The sequence below is a fragment of the Coregonus clupeaformis genome, chromosome 7 (assembly GCF_020615455.1).
Source record: "Coregonus clupeaformis isolate EN_2021a chromosome 7, ASM2061545v1, whole genome shotgun sequence".
NCBI classification, from domain to species: Eukaryota; Metazoa; Chordata; class Actinopteri; order Salmoniformes; family Salmonidae; genus Coregonus; species Coregonus clupeaformis.
In genome coordinates this window covers 33,874,173-33,891,567 of record NC_059198.1, presented here as the reverse complement: position 1 = coordinate 33,891,567, position 17,395 = coordinate 33,874,173, and the positions used below count along the sequence as shown (strand labels likewise).

General features: G+C 45.4%; 1 protein-coding gene across 1 annotated transcript in view; it reads left to right on the top strand.

Moving 5' to 3' along the window:
- The window catches only part of LOC123491319 (double C2-like domain-containing protein alpha), a 113,124-nt gene that overhangs the window by 69,010 nt on the left and 26,719 nt on the right, over nt 1-17,395 (top strand). The window contains exons 5-7 of the mRNA XM_045221649.1: nt 1,509-1,618; nt 6,115-6,241; nt 6,424-6,483. Coding sequence (XP_045077584.1) covers nt 1,509-1,618; nt 6,115-6,241; nt 6,424-6,483 — 297 coding nt within the window. The remainder of the gene's footprint in view (nt 1-1,508; nt 1,619-6,114; nt 6,242-6,423; nt 6,484-17,395) is intronic.

Genomic DNA, 17,395 nt, shown 5'->3' with positions numbered 1-17,395 from the left:
AGGATTGAGGTCAGGGCTTTGTGATGGCCACTCCAATACCTTGACTTTGTTGTGCTTAAGCCATTTTGCCACAACTTTGGAAGTATGCTTGGGGTCATTGTCCATTTGGAAGACCCATTTGCGACCAAGCTTTAACTTCCTGACTGAGGTCTTGAGATGTTGCTTCAATATATCCACATAATTTTACTTCCTGATGATGCCATCTATTTTGTGAAGTGCACCAGTCCCTCCTGCAGCAAAGCACCCCCACAGCATGATGCTGCCACCCCCGTGCTTCACGGTTGGGATGGTGTTCTTCGGCTTGCAAGCAACCCTCTTTTTCCTCCAAACATAACGATGGTCATTATGGCCAAACAGTTCTATTTTTGTTTCATCAGACCAGAGGACATTTCTCCAAAAAGTACGATCTTTGTCCCCATGTGCAGTTGCAAACCGTAGTCTGGCCTTTTTATGGCGATTTTGGAGCAGTGGCTTCTTCCTTGCTGAGCGGCCTTTCAGGTAATGTCGATATAGGACCCGTTTTACTGTGGATAGGAGACAGAATGCGTCTCCTTCCTGAGCGGTATGACGGCTGCATGGTCCCATGGTGTTTATACTTGCGTACTATTGTTTGTACAGATGAACGTGGTACCTTCAGGAGTTTGGAAATTGCTCCCAAGGATGAACAAGACTTGTGGAGGTCTACCATTTTTTTTCTGAGGTCTTGGCTGATTTCTTTAGATTTTCCCATGATGTCAAGAAAAGAGGCACTGAGTTTGAAGGTAGGCCTTGAAATACATCCACAGGTACACCTCCAATTGACTCAAATTATGTCAATTAGCCTATCAGAAGCTTCTAAAGCCATGACATCATTTTCTGGAATTTTCCAAGCTGTTTAAAGGCACAGTCAACTTAGTCTATTTAAACTTCTGACCGACTGGAATTGTGATACAGTGAATTATAAGTGAAATAATCTGTCTGTAAACAATTGTTGGAAAAATTACTTGTGTCATGCACAAAGTAGATGTCCTAACCGACTTGCCAAAACTATAGTTTGTTAACAAGAAATGTGTGGAGTGGTTGAAAAACGAGTTTTAATGACTCCAACCTAAGTGTATGTAAACTTCCGACTTCAACTGTATATGAAGTGCTAATATTTAGTCTAACTTACTGATATTGAATATGACGTTTTTTTAAATCTTCAGGTGATTCGCACCGCTGTGTGTTCAATACGCCATCTTGTCACGTGACCAGAACCCTAGCACAACTTCTTTGTTTGTGTGTGACTGTAGAGGACCAAATAGTGAACTCTATCGATGTCTCTGAACTCTATCAATGTGTCTGAATTCTATCAATGTCTCTGAACTCTATTGATGTCTTTTGTTGACACTGCTGAATACTGTTTCCCTTCCTCTCTTTTAATCTTCCCTCCCTCCCTCCCTCCCTCCCTCCCTCCCTCCCTCCCTCCCTCCCTCCCTCTCTCTCTTAATCCTACATCTCTCTCTCTATTCACTGTCTTTCTCTTTCAGGCTAACAAGTTGAAGACAAAGATAGTGCGGAATACTCTGAATCCGGTGTGGAATGAAACACTTACCTATGTTGGGATCACAGAGGAGGACATGCATAGAAAGACACTCAGGTGTGTGTGTGTGTGCATGTGCATGTGTGTGTGTATGTGTGTGTGTGAATGCATGCATACATCTCAGTTGTATGTACAGACTGAGATATGTTCTGATAGCATTAAGTAGTTTACCACAACAGTCAAGGGCTTCGTCAATAAGTGCATAGACAATGTCATCTAGAGGCTAGAGTTACCACTTACAAGGAATGGGAAACAGACATTGATGCATACAAGAAAGACCGCTACGACCTCCGACGAGACATCAAACATGCAAAAGGACAATATAGGAGGAAGGTGGAATCCTATTACACCGGCGCCGATGCTCGTCGTATGTGGCAGGGCTTGCAGACAATAACGGATTACAAAAGCAAACCCAGCCATGAGTTGCATAGCAATGCAGAACTCCCAAATGAGCTAAATGCCTTTTATGCTCGCTTCGAGGAATATAACACTGTGCCTTGCGTGAAAGCCCCTGTATTTCCAGATGTCTGTGTGATCTCGCTCTCTGAGGCCGATGTGAGCAAAACGTTTAAACAGGTTAACAATCACAAGGCCGTGAGAAATGCAAAAAGTGTCCCACTTTTTCTGAATTCCCTCAAATAACAGTACTACAATAAAAAAATGTACAGGATATAGCAGAGATACTTTTGAGGCGATGGGAAACTCCATTTGAATCGTGTTAACGCTCACTGTGTACGTTGCCCATGCATTGTCAATTTCGTGATCAAGAAGAACAACATTACAAATATTTTCCGAGATGTGAGATAATTAACTTGTTCTCTGTAATATCGTATAGCTTTGGAATTGTGGCATTACGTACTTTCGAGGAAAATAGGCACGTTTCTCGACTCATACTCTGACTTTGAGAAGGGATTGCATGACGATTAGCTTAGAAACCGTGTGACGCAGCATGACAACGTGAACGCGATTGGTCGACAGTCTGCTGGGTGGGGTGTTATACGTTCCTCCATTCATTGCCCAGTGGGTTTCCTATCTTCTCCTTTCTCTAATATCTCTGGACATAGTACTACAAGAACCAGTGCCCTGCCCAACCTAAGTACAGGGAGTCCTTAATGTAAACTGGATCGCTTTCCTACATTGGACAAGCATATAAGACTGTTTCACTTTAGCTACTCCATGTTTTCCTACTTTAGCTCTATAGTTGGTAAAGCGGGACAACTAAAAAAATGAATTACTAAATTGAAACATAATATTGGCAACTTATTTTTTATGTATTTTGATTCACTAGTACCTAGTATGCACATTTACATCACAGTTTGGCACTGTGCATTATTTATAACCTTTAAACAGAAAAAAAGTGATGTCACTGATCTTACCGTGTGCTTTGCAGGGTGAGCTTCCTGTGTGAAGCTTGCTCTTCCCCTCTCTATGATGTCACACCAATGAAGTTATGTGATTTTGATTATGTGGATTCTCTGCAAGGGCTTAGTAACAATAATTTAGATTTTCTCTTGTCAGACCAATAAATAAATAAGTCAGGATTAAGCTGTCCCAGTTGATATGATGTCTCACTCTTTCCGAATTCACCCTACATAATATATAGGCTAGCTCAATAACATAAGGAAAAGAGGAACACACTGACATTTACCTTTGGCAATGATAGGAAAGTGTTGGTGGTTAAAACACGAATATATAAACAAAGAAACACAACGTAAACACTTTAACATTAAGCTCCGTGACCATACATATTTCACTTTTAAATTATCAAAATTAAGGTAGTGAGGGCAATGTGTATGTGTGTGTGTGTGTGTGTATGTGTGTGTGTGTGAGCTTGCCTTATCTAGCAGGCAAGTGTTGTTTCTCTGAAAATATGTATCTTCCTGTCAACAGCTTTGACAGTGGTTGCATCCCAAATGGCACCCTATTCCCTATATAGTACACCCATAGGGCTCTGGTCAAAGGTAGTGCACTGAAGGAAGTAGGGAGCCATTTGGGATGCAAGACAGTGTGTTATATATTTAGCCAGAATAATTCTGCCCACCGCCCATGGTAATATCCTCTTGAATTCCGTTATGGCACTCTCAGAGCCACTTGGAGGCTTCTCCTGAGGAGAAGAGCAGAACACTGATGCACTCCGGTTCATCCCGTGATTATCCATGGTAAATTACCTGTGTGTGCCCACAACACACTGCAAATTAGCCGTATCCCCGGGCCACACCTGATTCCGGGCCGACCTATAAAACTTTGCTGGGGTTGGGCCTTTTTTTCTGGCGTGAAAGTGAGAGTGAGAAAGTAATTTAGTTGTCACGCCCTGGCTCTGGGGACTCTCGTATGTTGAGCCAGGGTGTTAATTTCTGGGTTTGTGTATTTCTATGTTGGCCAGGGTGGCTCCCAATCAGAGACGGCTGTAGCTCGTTGTCTCTGATTGGGAGCCATACTTAGGTAGCCATTAGGCATTCATTTGGTGTGGTTTCTTGTTCCTTTTGGTTTGTGTCTGTCCCGTAGGACTTCACGTATCGTTTGTTGTTTTGTTCGCTGTGGTGTACTAAAATAAAATATGTACGCATCTCACGCTGCGCCTTGGCCCGCTTCTTTTCAAGACGATCGTGACAGAAGAAACCACCATAACTGGACCAAGCAGCGTGTCCAGGAGCCAACGCCAGAGAGGACTTGGAAGCAGAAGAGCGAGAGTTGGGCGAGAACTATGGAGGCCTGGTCCACGAGGAGGAGAGACACCCAGAAAATTTTTAGGGGGGGGCTCACGCCGTGGACGACGGGGCAGCAGGAGGCCGCGATAGAGCGGTTAGTAGAGGAGGCCGCCAGGTTACGGGAGCCACTGGTCACGAAAGGGGAGGAAAGTGTAGAGGCACGGCGAAAGGTACTGGGGTGTGTTACCAGTCCGGTCCGGCCCGTTCCTGATCCCCGCGTAGGGCCAGTGGTGTGTGTCCCCAGTACGGTCCGGCCTGTTCCTGTCCCTCGTACCGAGCCTGTGGTGCGCGTCGCCAGCCCGGTCCGGCCTGTTCCTGCTCCCCGCACCAAGTCAGTGGTGCGTTTCGTCAGCCCAGCTCGGCCCATTCCCGCTCCCCGCACCAAGTCAGTGGTGCGTTTCGTCAGCCCAGCTCGGCCCGTTCCTGCTCCCCGCACCAAGTCAGTGGTGCGTTTCGTCAGCCCAGCTCGGCCCGTTCCTGCTCCCCGCACCAAGTCAGTGGTGCGCTTCGTCAGCCCGGCTCGGCCCGTTCCTGCTCCCCACACCAAGCCAGTAGTGTGCGTCGTCAGTACGGCACGGCCCGTGCCTGTTCCACCGGTGCCTGGGTCGGCACGGGTCAGCTGCGTCACGCCGGAGCTAGAGCAATCCGCTCCACCGGTTTTCAGTTCAGCTCCGGTCAGCGGGGCCAGACCAGACCAGGGGTACTTTGGGGGGTTAGAGAGGGAGTGGGGGTCATGTCCGGAGCCGGATCCGCCGCCGAGGCGGAGTGCCCACCCGATCCCTCCCCTGTTATGTTTGGTTGGCGCGGTCGGAGTCCGCGCCTTTGGGGGGGGGTACTGTCACGCCCTGGCTCTGGGGACTCTCGTATGTTGAGCCAGGGTGTTAATTTCTGGGTTTGTGTATTTCTATGTTGGCCAGGGTGGCTCCCAATCAGAGACGGCTGTAGCTCGTTGTCTCTGATTGGGAGCCATACTTAGGTAGCCGTTAGGCATTCATTTGGTGTGGTTTCTTGTTCCTTTTGGTTTGTGTCTGTCCCGTAGGACTTCACGTATCGTTTGTTGTTTTGTTCGCTGTGGTGTACTAAAATAAAATATGTACGCATCTCACGCTGCGCCTTGGCCCGCTTCTTTTCAAGACGATCGTGACATTAGTGGTTTATCTCTCGGGCTCTGTGGGTGTGTATGTATGTGTTTGTGTTCGCATGCTTGTGTGTACGAGCACATGTATGGCCACTCCAATACTCCCCCCCACGCTCTCGCTCTCTCTCGCTCTCTCTCTCTCTCTCTCTCTCCATCTACAAACAGATAGGTGTCGCACCTTGATCCATCAGTGGGGAGAGGTTATCTGTTCTGTGGGGAGGATACAGTACATCATCGTTTTTTTTCTTGTTCCAGGCTGGTAGGGTTGTTTTCTCTCCTGGGTGGGTGGTGTATAGGCCTAGGGTTGGGGCTGACTCTGGACCTATACGTTGGAGGGCCTAGGTGTAGTGTAGCCAACAGGCGAAAGGACTGCCTAGTAAACTACCTGTTGGGGCAGGCAAAAATGGCAGTGTGGAAGACCAGGACACATGATATGCAGGGGGCAGGGTGTAAGGACCCCATAGCTGTGCTGCTGAGGCTGGTGTAGGCTCCGCTCACACTGGAGCATGTATATGGGGGCTGGTGAATCGTCTGGAGGAATTTGTAGGGGTGTGGGGCATCAGGGGGGTTCTATGTACAGTGGACGAGGAGGGGGGCTTGGTTCTAACTATCTAGGTCCATTAAAATTAAGAAAAGTTTGTGCTTTTAATTATGTAACTATTGGGCAAATAAAAATCTCTCTCTCGCTCTCTTTCTCCCTGTTGCAGGTTGTCAGTGTGTGATGAGGATAAGTTGACTCATAATGAGTTCATTGGGGAGTCTCGCGTTCCCCTGAAGCGCGTCAAGCCAGACCAGACCAAACACTTCCACACCTGTCTGGAACACCCACCCCCAGTACGAGACCCGACACACACATGCATGCACACACGCACCCACACTCAAACGCGCACGCACGCACACACACACAAACACACTTCTTTCAACTGCAATCCTTTGAGTTAGCTTCTTTGGGCAGAGATGCACAAAGACAAAATAAGATCACTTTCTTCCTCTGTCTTCCCTCTCTCTTTCCCCAGCTACCCTCTCCAACCACCATGGGGACAGCACTCCGAGGAATCTCCTGCTACTTAAGAGAGGTGCTTTCCCCTTTCCTTCCTCCCTCCTTCTCTCCCTCCTCGCTCTCCCTCTCGCTCCCTCCCTCTCTCGCTTTCTCTGTCAGTCTTTCCCCCGCCCTCTTTCTTCCTCCCTCTCTCTGTCTCCATATCTCTCCCCCGCATTTGTCATATGCACCGAATACAACAGGTGTAGACCTTACAGTGAAATGCTTACTTACTAGCCCTTAACCAACAATGCAGTTTTAAGAAAAATAAGCGTTAAGTAAAAAATTGCTAAGTAAAACATTAATAATTAAAAATAATTCAAGAGCAGCAGTAAAATAACAGTAGCGTGGCTATATACAGGGAGTACCGGTACAGAGTTAATGTGTGATGGCACAGGTTAGTCGAGGTAATTTAAATAATATGTACATGTAGGTAGAGTGACTATGCATAGATAATAAATAGAGAGTAACAGCAGCGTAAAAGAGGGGGTGTGGGTAGAAGCTGTTAAGAAGCCTTTTGGACCTAGACTTCGCGCTCCGGTATCGCTTGCCGTGCGGTAGCAGAGAGAACAGTCTATGACTAGGGTGGCTGGAGTCTTTGACAATTTTTAGGGCCTTCCTCTGACACCGCCTGGTATAGAGGTCCTGGATGGCAGGAAGCTTGGACCCAGTGATGTACTGAGACGTATGCACTACCCTCTGAGGCCGAGCAGTTGCCATACCAGGCAGTGATGAAACCAGTCAGGATGCTCTCGATGGTGCAGCTGTAGAACTTTTTGAGGATCTGAGGACCCATGCCAAATCTTTTCAGTCTCCTGAGGGGGAATAAGCTTTGTCGTGCCCTCTTCACGACTGTCTTGGTGTGTTTGGACCATGATAGTTTGTTGGTGATGTGGACACCAAGGAACTTGAAGCTCTCAACCTGCTCCACTACAGCCCCGTCGATGAGAATGGGGGCGTGCTCGGTCCTCTTCTTTTTCCTGTAGCCCACAATCATCTCCTTTGTCTTGATCACGTTGAGGGAGAGGTTGTTATCCTGGCACCATACGGCCAGGTCTCTGACCTCCTCCCTATAGGCCAGGGGTGTCAAACTCATTTTAGCTCAGGGGCCACATGGAGGAAAATCTATTCCCAAGTGGGCCGGACCGGTAAAATCATGGTATATATAACTTAAAAACAACAACTTCAGATTGTTTTCTTTGTTTTAATACTATCAACATAAAATATAAAGCTGGAGCCTGAGGACAGTGTGTCCAAAATAGTACAAGCACAACATCACTATTAATCATAAAACACCTCAAGTTTATTTGAAAATTCTAAAGAAAAAGAACACACAAACACACAATGCCTCAGTGATTCACAGAACTGTTTCACAGATCACAGAACTATATCAGGGTGTCATTTCTCAGGCAGAAATGTAGATACAAATAATGAAATCCTGTTCCCCAAACAAGTGCAAGAACCACAGAGTCAAGAATAGGTTAAATATACAAATAAAATAAAATCAATTAAAAACAATAGCACATCAACATAAAAACATATAAACATAAAGCTGGAGCCTGAGGACAGTGTGTCCAAAAGCACAACATCACTATTAATCATAAAACACCTCAAGTTATTTGAAATTCTGAGGACAAACAACACACAAACACACAATGCCTCAGTGATTCACAGAAGTATATCACAGATCACAGAACTATATCAGGGTGTCTCATGCAGCACTTTAAGTGGGGTTGCATAGTTTATTTGACTCCTGATACCTGGCATCTTTTAGCTTTCACCAGCGCATCAATATCAGGCGTCACATCCTGAGTGGCAGCCAACTTCAGGATGTGATTCAAATGCTTGTGCGTGAGCCTTGAGCGCAGCTTTGTTTTATTTATGCTCATTACAGAGAACTTGCTCACAAAGATATGTGGTTCCAAACATGCACAACAGTTTTGCAGCGAGGGCTGTCAAGTTGGGGTAACCTGGCAAGAGATTCTGATCAAATGTGTCCAAGCCAGCTGCGGCAAATTTTCCCTTCAAATCCGAGTCACACTGCAAGTATATTATTTCAAGTTGGATGCTGACGGGCAGATCAGAGGGATTCACAGTTAATGGCGAACAAAAAACTTTGAAGTCTTTCTCCAGTTCACCAAAAATCTGAAAGCGTTCCTCAAACTCCCTTAACAGTCCCGTTATTTTATATTTGAACCGCTTCATGTCTGCCACATGTTGGGTCGCGCACACATTTTTCAGACAGGGGAAGTGAGCTGCATCACCACCGGCGAGTTGCGTCTCCCACAATGACAGCTTCAACTTGAAAGAACGTATGCTGTCATAATACTGCGTGGCAACTTTGTTGCACCCTTGCAGCTGTTTGTTCAAGTTATTCAGGTGCTCTGTAACATGCACCATAAATGCAAGGTCCTGCATCCATTCTGCGGAATGAAATTCTAACACTGGTTTGCCCTTTTCTTCCATGAACTGTTCAATTTCTTCTCGTAAATCAAAGAAACGCCTCAGCACAGCACCTCGGCTTAACCATCTTACCTCAGTGTGGTATGGCAGGCCATAGATGTGGTCTTTCTCTCTGAGAAGGCTGTCAAACTGACGTTGATTCAGGCTTCTGGATCGGATTAAATTAACAGTTTGGATAATATAATAATAATAATAATATAATAATAATAATATAATATAATAATATAATAATAATATAATAAAAATAATAACCACCTTCATGACGTTATCCATCTTTAATGACTTGCAACACAAAGCCTCCAGGTGCAAAATACAGTGAAAAGTCCAAAAATCACGTCCTCCATTTGCAGACTGAACTTTCTCTCTGAACTTTGTCACAACGCCTGCTTTTTTCCCGATCATTGAGGGCGCACCATCTGTAGCCAGGCTGACAGCGCGGGACCAGTCCACTCCGACCCTGTCCAGCGCGCTGACGAGTGCAGTGAAAATATCAGCTGCTGTCGTTGTATCTGTCATCGGCACCAACTCCACGAACTCCTCGGTGACGGTCAATGTGTCATCAACTCTGCGGATGAAAATGGCCAGTTGTGCAACATCTGTAATGTCCGTGCTTTCATCAATTGCAACCGAAAACGCAATAAATTACTTTACTTTTTTCTTCAACTGGCTGTCCAAATCCACTGAAAGATCGGAAATCCTGTCTGCAACTGTGTTTCTTGTCAGGCTGATATTTGCAAAAGCCTGGTGCTTTTCAGGGCACACAATCTCCGCTGCCTTCATCATGCATGTTTTTACAAATTCCCCCTCACTAAATGGTTTTGAAGCCACTGCGATTTCATTAGCAATGAGGTAGCTAGCTTTCACTGCAGCGTCACTGATGTCTCGGCTGTGAGTAAACACAGACTGCTGTTTCTTCAGACCCGCCAACAGTTCATTCACCTTCTCTCTTCTCCGCTGTCCTTGAAAGTTGTCATATTTGTCGGCATGAAGACTCACATAGTGGCGACGAAGGTTATATTATTTCAGCACTGCAACATGCTGTGAACACACCAAACATACAGCTTTCCCATTCAATTCCGTGAATAAATAGAAGGATGACCATTTTTTCTTGGAACACTCTGCACTCTGCGTCCACTTTTCTCTTTTTTGACAGAGACATATTGGGGCAACGAGGGTGCCAAAGCACATAATGTTAAAAGTAGAAGCCGTAATAAATATCGCGGGCAAAACAAAGTAGCTCATCCGGACTGGCTGCACTTGCTTGACCTATTTGCTCTGCCCCGGTATAAACAGTTTGCTTGCTTAACACAATTGCTATTGCGCCATCCAGTGGACACAATTGGAACAGCAGTTTCTTTTATTGAAAAATTGCAGCTCATTTTTATACTTTACAAAATCATCTCGCGGGCCGGATTAAACCCGTTTGCGGGCCTGATCCGGCCCGCGGGCCAGACGTTTGACACCCCTGCTATAGGCTGTCTCATCGTTGTCGGTGATCAGGCCTACCACTGTTTAGTCCCAGGGTCCTTAGCTTAGTGATGAGCTTTAAGGGCACTATGTTGTTGAAAGCTGAGCTGTAGTCAATGAGAAGCATTCTCACGTAGGTGTTCCTTTTGTCCAGGTGGGTAAGGGCAGTGTGGAGTGCAATAGAGATTGCATCATCTGTGGATCTTTTAGGGCGGTAAGCAAATTGGAGTGGGTCTAGGGTTTCTGGGATAATGGTGTTGATGTGAGCCATGACCAGCCTTTCAAAGCACTTCATGGCTACAGACGTGAGTGCTACGGGTCGGTAGTCATTTAGACAGGTTATGTTAGTGTTCTTGGGCACAGCGACTATCGTGGTCTGCTTGAAACATGTTGATATTATAGACTCAGTCAGGGACATGTTCAAAATGTCAGTGAAGACACTTGCCAGTTGGTCAGCGTATGCTCGGAGTACACGTCCTGCTAATCCATCTGGCCCTGTGGCCTTGTGAAAGTTGAGTTGTTTAAAGGTCTTACTCATATCGGCTACGGAGAGCGTGATCACACAACCGTCTGGAACAGCTGGTGCTCTCATGAATGCTTCAGTGCTGCTTGCCTCGAAGCGAGCATATAAGTAATTTAGATCATCTGGTAGGCTTGTGTCACTGGGCAGCTCGCAGCTGTGCTTCCCTTTGTAGTCTGTAATAGTTTGCAAGCCCTGCCACAACCGACGAGCGTCGGAGACGGTGTAGTACGATTCAATCTTAGTTCTGTATTGACTCTTTGCCTGTTTGATGATTCGTCGGAGGGTATAGCAGGATTTCTTATAAGCGTCCGGGTTAAGCGGCAGCTCTACCCTTTAGCTCAGTGCGGATGTAGTTGTAATCCATGGCTTCTGTTTGGGGTATGTACGTACTGTCACTGTGGGGACGACGTCATCGACGCACTTATTGATGAAGCCAGTGACTGATGTGGTGTACTCCTCAATGCCATCGGAAGAATCCCGGAACATATTCCAGTCTGTGCTAGCAAAACAGTCCTGTAGCTTAGCATCTGCGTCATCTGACCACTTCTTTATTGACCGAGTCACTGGTGCTTCCTGCTTTAGTTTTTGCTTGTAAGCAGGAGTCAGGAGGATGGAGTTATGGTCAGATTTTCCAAATGGAGGGCGAGGGAGAGCTTTGTACGTGTTTCTGTGTGTGGAGTAAAGATGGTCTAGAGTTTTTCCCTCTTTTAACATGCTGGTAGAAATGAGGTAAAATGGATTTAAGTTTCCCTGCATTAAAGTCCCCGGCCACTAGGAGTGCCGCCTCTGGATGAGCGTTTTCCTGTTTGCTTATGGCCTTATACAGCTCATTGAGGCAGTCTTAGTGCTAGCATCGGTTTGTGGTGGTAAATAGACAGCTACGAAAAATATAGATGAAAACTCTCTTGGTAAATAGCATGGTCTACAGCTTATCATGAGATACTCTACCTCAGGCGAGCAAATCTCGAAACATCCTTAATATTAGATTTAGTGCACCAGCTGTTGTTTACAAATATACACAGACCGCCACCCCTTGTCTTACCGGAGGTAGCTGTTCTATATTGCCTATGTAGCATATATCCCGCCAGCTGTATGTTATCCATGTCGTCGTTCAGCCGCAACTCGGTGAAACGTAAGATATTACCGTTTTTAATGTCCCTTTGGTAGGATATCCGTGATCTTAGTTAGTCTATTTTGTAATCCAATGATTGTACGTTGGCTAATAGGACTGATGATAGAGGTAGATTACGCACTCGCTGTCGGATCCTTACAAGGCAACCCGACCTACGGCCCCGATATCTCCGTCTCTTTCTCATGCGAATGACAGAGATTTGGGCCTTGTCGGGTGTCTGAAGAAAATCCTTCGCGTCCGTCTAGTTAAATAAAAAATGTTTTTCCAGTACGAGGTGAGTAATCGCTGTCCTGATATCCAGAAGCTATTTTCGGTCATAAGAGATAAATTACAAATAACGTGAAAAAACACACACAATATCACAATTGGTTAGAATCCCGTAAAACGGCAGCCATCTCCTTCGGCGCCATTCCCTCCGTTGTACACAGAGGATATTTTTGCAGAATTCTATATGCAGAGTCTCAATTTGGTGTTTGTGCCATTTTGTGAATTCTTGGTTGGTGAGCGACCCCAGACCTCACAACCATCAAGGGCAATGGGTTCTATAACTGATTCAAGTATTTTTAGCCAGATCCTAATTGGTATGTCGACTTTTACGTTATTTTTGATGGCATAGAAGGCCCTTCTTCCCTTGGCTCTCAGATCGTTCACAGCTTTGTGGAAGTTACCTGTGGCGCTGATGTTTAGGCCGAGGTATGTATAGTATTTTGTGTGCTATAGGGCAACAGTGTCTAGATGGAATTTGTATTTGTGGTCCTGACAACTGGAACAGCATTATCTTTGTCTTACTGAGATTTACTGTCAGGGCCCAGGTCTGACAGAATCTGTGCAGAAGATCTAGGTCAGGGGTGTCAAACTCATTTTTGCTCAGGGGCCACATGGAGGAAAATCTATTCCCAAGTGGGCCGGACCGGAAAAATCATGGTATATTTAACATAAAAACAACAACTTCAGATTGTTTTCTTTGTTTTAATACGATCAACATGAAACATAAAGCTGGAGCCTGAGGACAATGTGTCCAAAATAGTACAAGCACAACATCACTATTAATCATAAAACACGTCAAGTTTATTTGAAAATTCTAAAGAAAAAGAACACACAAACACACAATGCCTCAGTGATTAACAGAACTGTTTCACAGATCACAGAACTATATCAGGGTGTCATTTCTCAGACAGAAATGTAGATAAAAATAATGAAATCCTGTTCCCCAAACAAGTGCAAGAACCACAGAGTCAAAAATAGGTTAAATATACAAATAAAATAAAAACTATTAAAAACAATAGCACATCAACATAAAAACATATAAACATAAAGCTGGAGCCTGAGGACAGTGTGTCCAAAAGCACAATCAATCAATCAATCAATTTTATTTTATATAGCCCTTCGTACATCAGCTAATATCTCGAAGTGCTGTACAGAAACCCAGCCTAAAACCCCAAACAGCTAGTAATGCAGGTGTAGAAGCACGGTGGCTAGGAAAAACTCCCTAGAAAGGCCAAAACCTAGGAAGAAACCTAGAGAGGAACCAGGCTATGAGGGGTGGCCAGTCCTCTTCTGGCTGTGCCGGGTGGAGATTATAACAGAACCATACCAAGATGTTCAAAAATGTTCATAAGTGACAAGCATGGTCAAATAATAATCAGGAATAAATCTCAGTTGGCTTTTCATAGCCGATCATTAAGAGTTGAAAACAGCAGGTCTGGGACAGGTAGGGGTTCCATAACCGCAGGCAGAACAGTTGAAACTGGAATAGCAGCAAGGCCAGGCGGACTGGGGACAGCAAGGAGTCACCACGGCCGGTAGTCCCGACGTATGGTCCTAGGGCTCAGGTCTCTCAGTTGGCTTTTCATAGCCGATCATTAAGAGTTGAAAACAGCAGGTCTGGGACAGGTAGGGGTTTCGTAACCGCAGGCAGAACAGTTGAAACTGGAATAGCAGCAAGGCCAGGCGGACTGGGGACAGCAAGGTGTCAGCATGCCCGGTAGTCCTGACGTATGGTCCTAGGGCTCAGGTTCTCAGAGAGAAGAGAGAACGAGAGAATTAGAGAGAGCATACTTAAATTCACACAGGACACTGGATAAGACAGGAGAAGTACTCCAGGTATAACCAACTAACCCCAGCCCCCGACACATAAACTACTGCAGCATAAATACTGGAGGCTGAGACAGGAGCGGTCCGGAGACACTGTGGCCCCATCCGAAGAAACCCCGGACAGGGCCAAACAGGAAGGATATAACCCCACCCACTCTGCCAAAGCACAGCCCCCCGCACCACTAGAGGGATATCCTCAACCACCAACTTACAATCCTGAGACAAGGCCGAGTATAGCCCACAGAGGTCTCCACCACAGCACAAACCAAGGGGGGCGCCAACCCAGACAGGAAGATCACGTCAGTAACTCAACCCACTCAAGTGACGCACCCCTCCTAGGGACGGCATGAAAGAGCACCAGCAAGCCAGTGACTCAGCCCCTGTAACAGGGTTAGAGGCAGAGAACCCCAGTGGAGAGAGGGGAACCGGCCCGGCAGAGACAGCAAGGGCTGTTCGTTGCTCCAGAGCCTTTCCGTTCACCTTCACACTCCTGGGCCAGACTACACTCAATCATATGACCTACTGAAGAGATAAGTCTTCAGTAAAGACTTAAAGGTTGAGACCGAGTCTGCGTCTCTCACATGGGTAGGCAGACTGTTCCATAAAAATGGAGATCTATAGGAGAAAGCCCTGCCTCCCGCTGTTTGCTTAGAAATTCTAGGGACAATTAGGAGGCCTGCGTCTTGTGACCGTAGCGTACGTATTGGTATGTACGGCAGGACCAACTCGGAAAGATAGGTAGGAGCAAGCCCATGTAACGCTTTATAGGTTAACAGTAAAACCTTGAAATCAGCCCTTGCCTTAACAGGAAGCCAGTGTAGGGAAGCTAGCACTGGAGTAATATGATCAAATTTCTTGGTTCTAGTCAGGATTCTAGCAGCCGTATTTAGCACTAACTGAAGTTTATTTAGTGCTTTATCCGGGTAGCCGGAAAGTAGAGCATTGCAGTAGTCTAACCTAGAAGTAACAAATGCATGGATTAATTTTTCTGCATCATTTTTGGACAGAAAATTTCTGATTTTTGCAATGTTACGTAGATGGAAAAAAGCTGTCCTTGAAACAGTCTTGATATGTTCGTCAAAAGAGAGATCAGGGTCAAGAGTAACGCCGAGGTCCTTCACAGTTTTATTTGAGACGACTTTACAACCATCAAGATGAATTGTCAGATTTAACAGAAGATCTCTTTGTTTCTTGGGACCTAGAACAAGCATCTCTGTTTTGTCCGAGTTTAAAAGTAGAAAGTTTTCAGCCATCCACTTCCTTATGTCTGAAACACAGGCTTCTAGCGAGGGCAATTTTGGGGCTTCACCATGTTTCATTGAAATGTACAGCTGTGTGTCATCCGCATAGCAGTGAAAGTTAACATTATGTTTTCGAATAACATCCCCAAGAGGTAAAATATATAGTGAAAACAATAGTGGTCCTAAAACGGAACCTTGAGGAACACCGAAATGTACAGTTGATTTGTCGGAGGACAGACCATTCACAGAGACAAACTGATATCTTTCCGACAGGTAAGATCTAAACCAGGCCAGAACTTGTCCGTGTAGACCAATTTGGGTTTCCAGTCTCTCCAAAAGAATGTGGTGATCGATGGTGTCAAAGGCAGCACTAAGGTCTAGTAGCACGAGGACAGATGCAGAGCCTCGGTCTGACGCCATTAAAAGGTCATTTACCACCTTCACAAGTGCAGTCTCAGTGCTATGATGGGGTCTAAAACCAGACTGAAGCATTTCGTATACATTGTTTGTCTTCAGAAAGGCAGTGAGTTGCTGCGCAACAGCTTTTTCTAAAATTTTTGAGAGGAATGGAAGATTCGATATAGGCCGATAGTTTTTTATATTTTCCGGGTCAAGGTTTGGCTTTTTCAAGAGAGGCTTTATCACTGCCACTTTTAGTGAGTTTGGTACACATCCGGTGGATAGAGAGCTGTTTATTATGTTCAACATAGGAGGGCCAAGCACAGGAAGCAGCTCCTTCAGCAGTTTAGTAGGAATAGGATCCAGTATGCAGCTTGAAGGTTTAGAGGCCATGATTATTTTCATCATTGTGTCAAGAGATATAGTACTAAAACACTTAAGTGTTTCTCCCGATCCCAGGCCCTCGCAGAGCTGTGCAGATCCAGGACAGCTAAGCCCTGGAGGAATACGCAGATTCAAAGAGGAGTCCGTAATTTGCTTTCTAATGGTCATGATCTTTTCCTCAAAGAAGTTCATGAATTTATTACTGCTGAAGTGAAAGCCATCCTCTCTTGGGGAATGCTGCTTTTTAGTTAGCTTTGCAACAGTATCAAAAAGAAATTTTGGATTGTTCTTATTTTCCTCGATTAAGTTGGAAAAGTAGGATGATCGAGCAGCAGTGAGGGCTCTTCGGTACTGCACGGTACTGTCTTTCCAAGCTAGTCGGAAGACTTCCAGTTTGGTGTGGCGCCATTTCCGTTCCAATTTCCTGGAAGCTTGCTTCAAAGCTCGGGTATTTTCTGTATACCAGGGAGCTAGTTTCTTATGACAAATGTTTTTCGTTTTTAGGGGTGCAACTGCATCTAGGGTATTGCGCAAGGTTAAATTGAGTTCCTCAGTTAAGTGGTTAACTGATTTTTGTCCTCTGACGTCCTTGGGTAGGCAGAAGGAGTCTGGAAGGGCATCAAGGAATTTTTGTGTTGTCTGAGAATTTATAGCACGACTTTTGATGCTCCTTGGTTGGGGTCTGAGCAGATTATTTGTTGCGATTGCAAACGTAATAAAATGGTGGTCCGATAGTCCAGGATTTTGTGGAAAAACATTAAGATCTACAACATTTATTCCATGGGACAAAACTAGGTCCAGAGTATGACTGTGGCAGTGAGTAGGTCCAGAGACATGTTGGACAAAACCCACTGAGTCGATGATGGCTCCGAAAGACTTTTGGAGTGGGTCTGTGGACTTCTCCATGTGAATATTAAAATCACCAAAAATTAGAATATGATCTGCTATGACTACAAGGTCTGATAGGAATTCAGGAAACTCAGAGAGGAACGCTGTATATGGCCCAGGAGGCCTGTAAACAGTAGCTATAAAAAGTGATTGAGTAGGCTGCATAGATTTCATGACTAGAAGCTCAAAAAGACAAACGCCATTTTTTTTTTGTAAATTGAAATTTGCTATCGTAAATGTTAGCAACACCTCCGCCTTTGCGGGATGCACGGGAATATGGTCACTAGTGTAACCAGGAGGTGAGGCCTCATTTAACACAGCAAATTCATCAGGCTTAAGCCATGTTTCAGTCAGGCCA